The sequence below is a fragment of the Anomalospiza imberbis genome, chromosome 3 (genome assembly GCF_031753505.1).
Source record: "Anomalospiza imberbis isolate Cuckoo-Finch-1a 21T00152 chromosome 3, ASM3175350v1, whole genome shotgun sequence".
Lineage (NCBI taxonomy): Eukaryota > Metazoa > Chordata > Aves > Passeriformes > Viduidae > Anomalospiza > Anomalospiza imberbis.
In genome coordinates, this window is record NC_089683.1 from 90,073,169 (window position 1) to 90,080,210 (window position 7,042).

General features: G+C 36.2%; 1 protein-coding gene across 1 annotated transcript in view; it reads left to right on the forward strand.

The window, feature by feature from the left end:
* GPATCH2 (G-patch domain containing 2) overlaps positions 1–5,530 on the forward strand; it is a 118,207-nt gene extending 112,677 nt beyond the window's left edge. Inside the window, exon 10 of the mRNA XM_068185631.1 lies at positions 1,841–5,530. Coding sequence (XP_068041732.1) covers positions 1,841–2,010 — 170 coding nt within the window. The 3' untranslated portion in view covers positions 2,011–5,530. The remainder of the gene's footprint in view (positions 1–1,840) is intronic.
* Positions 5,531–7,042: the final 1,512 nt, after the last annotated feature.

Genomic DNA, 7,042 nt, shown 5'->3' on the forward strand with positions numbered 1-7,042 from the left:
ACACAGTTCCAGGGTCTTACCTGTGAGGCTTACCAGAACTTTTGTTGAACAGTACCCTTTCTTCTTTCCCTTTTTTTTTTTTTTTTTTTTTTGAGCTAGAAAGTATAACTGGGAAGGTTACAAAGCCTGTGTTGTGTATGCCAGGCAGTGCCAGGGACTCATTTGTATGAAAATTGCCTCTGCCTTTGGGGGCCTGAAAACAAAGGAAGTTTTGGACATTGAATTTTGTGCTGGTCAGTTCAAGAGGAACCCTCTCAGGGACTGGAGGCTGCTGCCTTAAAAGCCTTTATTTTAAGCCTAGCATTAAGCATAGCTTCAAACCAGTATTAAAGGATGCCTTCCATCAATGCACTCCTTTTTTCTTTGACTCAGGAACTGAGATGCTAGGAAGCAGTCTGCCTTTTATGTAGCTGGTGTTTTACTGAATATGGACAGATCTATAGTGAATAATGCTGGAGTACTGTAAATTCATCATCACAATTATGAGGTTTTTAATGTGAACCTCTCATTTTGAATTTCTGTCTGTGTATTCAGTTTCCACTGTGGGACCTTGCTTTTTGTGTGTGTGTGCTAAATTAGGCTTTTTAGGCTCATGTTCAACTTTTTTGTGTTCTTGTTTAGTAAGTTAATGATAAGCCAGCTGCTTGTCAATGGTAAATTCTTAGCTAAAGATATTACAGTCTCCAAGAATTCAAAATCACGGGCTTCTACTACAGTATTTTTCAAAAAGTAATAGGCAGAATAAATAGGTAGAAAATAAAACAGATAGTTTTGAAGCTGGGCACATTGAGGGGTTTTCTTGTTTTATATTGTTGTCAGGGCAGGGTGATGTTGAATAATGCTGAAAACAAAATCCAGCTGTCTATGTACAACTGCTTGTGTTCAAAACATTCAGCCCTTTTTAAAACTGTTTGTATGGTGGAAGTTGATGCATTTAAACACAGATTCTTGAAATAAATATCCCTTGTGCAAGATACTTACATGTAGAAGGCTTATCCTTGCATTGTCTCTGAACTCTGGCTTGGGGGGGTCTGGTTGATGAAGGGGAAAAACAGCTTTATTTTGACTTCACTATTTTTTGCTTTTTTTAATGATGCATTCATGGGGAAAAAAACCCTCTTCTATAAAAAAATTAATCTGTTATGCTAATGAATATATACTAAGACTTGCAATGCTGGTGCTCTTTTCTGTGGTACATATGCAGCCTTCCTCAAAGGTCTCGATGATAAGGAGAAGAGAGTGTAAACAACATTTAGTAAAATTGAAAACACCACAAGTAACCTTAGATATATCAATTTTCACAATGTTCAGTAAAAAAGAAAGTGAGTAAAGGTATAGCTGAATTGTAGAGTGGTTGACCACCTGTCTGTATTGTTTCTGTAAGAGCTATAATTGCTTAATCAGAACGTTTTTATTGGGTTTTCTTGAGGGAGATCACTGGCAAATATTACTAAAAATAGAGTGATGGTCATGTTACTATGATGTGTCTCTTCTTAGTAACTGCATAGGACTAGGAATTCATGTGATCTTGACAATCTCTACTGATAGACATCTGCAGGTGATTTATAGTCTTTAAGGCTGATGTGAAATCCACCATATTAGAATATAATATGATACTATTTGTCATATGTAAAAACAGAATGAATTTTTGAAAGCATTAGACTGTATTATTTAGAATCATATGTAGTCAAGAGGTCAACATGTGCAAAGACAGCCTGTTCTGGAAACCTGTTAGATGAATTAGGAGAATAAGAAGGTTTAAAGCTTTACGGGAGATTATCCTGCTCTTCTCCACATGGCAGGCAGTGCTGATTAATGCTGTGTATTTCTTTAATCTCAGGGTTTGTAGGTGAAAACACCCAACCAATTCCAGAAAACAACATTGGAAACAGAATGCTTCAGAATATGGGCTGGACCCCAGGCGCGGGTCTCGGACCAGACGGCAAAGGGATAGCAGAGCCCATACGAGCCATCCAGAGACCCAAAGGACTTGGACTTGGATTTAGCTGACAGAGATAAAAATAAAGCTCAAAAGTAATTTAAAAAGAAAAAAAAAGAAAGAAAGAAAAAGGAAAAAATGGCAAATATTATTTGTTGTGATTGACAAATCCAGTTTTTCTTCTCTCAAAGATGGCTGAAGTCAATGAGCTTCTCTCAAGCTCCAGCAGCTGCAAGGTACAAGCGTCGCAGTGACAGAACCGGCATTCGAGTCTAACTTCATAATGGTGCTAAAATGTACAAAAACTTCTACTTTTTTATTTTCTGTGGTCTTAAGGTTTGTATTAAGCACAAAATTCAGTATACTCACTTTTTTTTTGTAAAAGCTTCTGACACAGCAGGTTTTAGTATATAAGTAAATTTTGTTTTGTAGGTATAATTTCATCTCAAGAGCCTTGATAAGATTTGCTGAGGAAAATGGAACTTTTTACAGCTATTGTGGCTTCCCTCTTTTCAGGCAAAGTTTCCAAACCTGGTATTTTTAGTGTTTAACAATATTTCAGTATAAGCTGTCATTATGGCCATAATACATACATGCTTCCCACTGGAAGGTGATATGGTACGCAATTTTGTCGAAGAGCATGAAAAACAGCTTTGTTTTCATAGGAATCCCATTCCAACACCATTCTCTGGCAATGTATTACTGTATTCCACATTCAGGCTGAAAAATAATGCTTTTATACTTGTTTTTACATTTACAAAATTATCTTTCCTCAGCAAATATTTTACAAAGTTAAAGTTTACTCTAAGTTTGGCTTTCCCTTCATATTAATAATCCTCAGTGTTGCCACGTTTAAGAATATTTTGAGCTTTGAAACAGGAAATTGTATTTTAGGGATGACTGTGTTTCAGAGTTTATTCAGGGGTTTGGCACATTTTAAACAATGCAGTGTTCAACATGGTTTGTGACTGAGCTGTTGCCAATGAGCCACAACCTTTAGGGATCATGAACAGAAAAAGGGCAAGGAGAAGCAGGATTAGGATGGAGGAAAGGAAGGAAAAAGATACTTTGATGGCATCTCACAAATCTAAGCTAGCAATTTAAAATCAAGAGGGATCATTAAGTGTTTTAATCAGTATCCTAATGTATCTAATGTCAGCAGAAGCAATTTCATTAAGCACCAACCAATCAAGCTCCTAGGGTACTTATTAGTCTGCAGGATAAAACAAATTCCACTTTAAAATTAAATGATAGGGCTGAAGGAAACTGTTTTTCAGATGGACTAAGGAGAAAATCATGTCCCTCTCACCACGCAAACCTCTAGTAGCTGGCAATATTTACCCTCACTGCAGAGGGAACAGGATTTGATTCTCCAGTCTTTTTTTTCTTCAAGAGGATGATCTCCCTTCCACAGCTCCCAAGGTGCAGAGAAAAATACTTAGTTCCAGATGCTTGCAAAGATATTTCTTTAGGATAAAAAGAGCACAGCTTTGTTCACACGACTGTGAAATGTTGTGATTAATTTTAAGACGTGTTTTTATTTCTTTCCTTTTTCTCTCAGCTTCACCCATTTTTCCAGGAAAATAGTAGCAGGAAGAGGAAAACCAGCAGCATTATAGAATTAAATTTGCTTAGAAGAAATGTTCATACTTTCCAGTGTGATTCCTGTCAGTTTGGGGACGTTGTTTCCACATACCGCCATAGCGTAGAGATTATAGATTTGTACCTGCTGTTGTTTTTATGATAGTTGAATGTACTTGTTCTCTGAGTTTCATGAAGTCTATTTATTGATGTTTAAATACTTTATATGATTGTGTGGTTTTGCTTTTTAAAATTATAAGAAATTTTAAACAGAATTGGGATTTTTACAGCAACACATACTTCTTATTGTAAGGTTTTGGGGTATAGCATAATGTGAGTTTGCCACTTCAAATATCTCTTGCACAACTGAACTAGGTTAAATACATTCCATATCCAAAGAATTTCAAGGCCACATAGTTGCAAAGGGCCGAGAGCGTGGAATTCTACAGCTGGCAGAGGTGCCCACTTGTATGTTATTCCAAATAATGCATTTCTGTGGCCTGCACCTGTTCTGTCAGTGCCATGTGCTCCTGAGGGCAAGTGAACTCTGACAACCTCTTTGTTTTGTACACTGCAATCAGAAATCCCTTAAAATAATTTTCAATGTGTGAATTGCAAAAGTGAATCATTTAAGATCTGTTTCTTGTAGCTCTATCTGCAAAACTCTGAAGGAATACTCAGTCTGTTAAAATTCTACTGTTTTGCTTTAGTTCCAACACCTGCATGTCTTGGATTGGAAGTATGGCACCTATAACACTTCTTTGAAGTATTTCTGTGCAATTTACCATAGCAGTAGTTTCTCAAGAAATAAGTGTAGAGCCCCAAAAGTACTTGAAAGTGTTTCCTGGTTTTAAAATATAAAGAGGGAAATAATGCATACGTGTTGAGGAAAAACATCTTTAGCTCATTCAACTCTTTTTTCATGCATTCCTACACATGCAGTGAGGCAGCCAGCCTAGTAGACAGTCATAATGGAAGAACTATGTAATCAGATTGAAAATCTTAAATTTTTTTTGTTCTAAATCAGCCTTTTAGTGAGAATCTATTAGACATTAAGATTAGTTAAACTGGTTTTGATATAGAGATAGATACACTTTGTTTTCCCCAGGTATTATCACAGCTGACAGTACACTTTATATGTTAAAAGTTGTAGAACAAAGTGATTTATTGAAATATTTTCATGTAGTGTTTTTAGATATTTTTTTGTGCAGTAAAATTCCCATTCTGGCTCACAATATGATTTCATTTTCATTTTTTCACATCTCACTGGAATGGTTTTAAAGATACTCCAGCAGTGTGATTTTGCAGTTAAAGCTAGTGTTTAGAAACAAAACAAAAATTAATTATAGGGGTTTTTTTTTCCCTTTTTTAAGCCATTGCAATGTTATTTGGCTTTGAAACAGGTCGAAATCCTTGGATTTACTGTTTGTTTTCCTCAGATCTTTCCTATGTCTAACCTGCAATCATACTATGATACCTGCTATAAAGCTGGCACACATTATTTTAAAATACTTATAGAAGCTTCTTCAGATGATAATTCTTTATGCCTGTGACACTGAAGTTTTTTGCCTACATAAATAAATATGGGGTCATCTTGTATCTAAAAGTTGTCATCCATCATTTGCCAGATTCTTTCCATTTAAGTATTTGAATCAGTAGCTCAGCTGTTACCATGAATTCTTCCTCTGAAGAATGTTGAGTGAAGAGACGTTGCCTATTATCAGCACTGCGTTTTGCTACATGTTCCATGGTGTCTCAAAGTTCTGTGAATTGAGCCATTAACTGTTAATAAAAGAAACCCATAAGCAGTATCTTATTTCTAAATAAATATTTGTCAAAGTCAGAGAAGCATTATCAATATGCTTGTTTTAACAAGTTTGTCCCTGCATTTGTCTTTCTGCAATTAGGTCAATAATGGGTGTAGAACAGCAGTAAATAGCTAAATAATATGTATAGAATGCTTTGCTTTAACAACACAAATGCAAGATGAAATAAAATAAATAGACTCAATTCTTTATGGGCCTTGTATGTTCTTTACTTTAAACTACCCTTTTCAGTAGTGTTGTTATTGCACAGGTGAGTACAAAAACGTGTGGTTTCTGAAAATATAATTGAAGTGGCTAATATCATGTACCAAGCAAATGCATACTATGTTAAGCTATTACACTGCCTTTTATGTACCTTTTTATTAGTACTTCTTTCCTAGATTATTATTATCCTGCTGAAGATGTTACACCACAATATCAGGAAATGCCTCGTTTAAGATGTTTGCAGTACTTTTGTTATCATATTCTTCTAAGACTTCTAAGTACAAGATCCCTTCACTCCTTAGGTATGTGTATCCTTTGATAACCGTGACAGGGCCTTGTGCTTTCTCTTCAAACAGTTCTCCAGAATTGTTCCTCCAAGGAAAACTCACACAGCCTTTGTTTTATTTTCCCTCTCCCCTGCTCCCAGGGCACTTTCAGTCAAGGCATATCAGAAATGGGAATCCCTCCCCTATTGCTCTTAGTCAAGAATCTTTCTAATTGGACTTCCATCCCTAGCAGAGTTTTCAGGAGCAGTGGGGTAGCTGCAAAAGGGTTAGCACACATTTACTTGCAACTGAGCACATTAAGTTGTTTGGGCTTCTTATGAATTCTCTTCTGTCCTACAACAAAACAGATATTGGAGCTATTTTGACCATGTTGCTTCTATTTGATTATTCAATCATTAAGTAATAGATTATGTAAGCTTGATCTCCCCCACCAATGAGAACTGGTTTTTAACAGCTCTGAAAAGTGGTTCAAATTAATATGAGGTATTCCATCTATAGAAAGTTGTTGTTTTGGCCTGTTTATAACATTGCTATGATGAATTTAAGTATTGGGGAGTCTGACTTCTGAAACTCTGAATATAAGTCATTAGCCTCTGAGGTATGTATGTGTTACTATAGATACATGAGCTTATTGAAATATCATTCAGAATATTTCATTATAGATATGCTCATTTCAGTTGTCCATAGTGTTGTCTTTTCTTCTTAATACTTGTCTGTTTTTCTGAAAAACTGCAGCCCTGTGTGTGTTTTTAAGTGATAATACTGAGTGTTTCCTCTCTTGAAGCATAATCTCTTGTATGTGCCAGGTGATGCCACTCAAGATTTTCTGTCATTTCTAGTCTGCTATTCTACAGAAGTTGCTTATCCAGCCCCTTCCTAGGCCAGTTTCTTGAAGAGCCACCTGTTGCCTTCATCAGTTGTAAGAGATTTTGACACTGAGAACTTGGGATTTCTTTGTGCTTGACTAGGTTGTTGTGTTGGTCCCTCTCCTTCCTGTGGCCCCAAATCAGTGAGAGATTTGTAATACTTTGTGCACCTATCTGCCATTGGCTTCAAAATGTGAAGTACTACTTAAGTCTAAAAATGAGCAACATGTGAGAATTTGCAGACTGAGGCTGTGACTTTCTTCCTTGTAAATGATAGAGGTCCTAAATTTTCCATGGTATCAGAGTTCCCTCAGATTCCAGCTGCCTGTTTGCAGGATT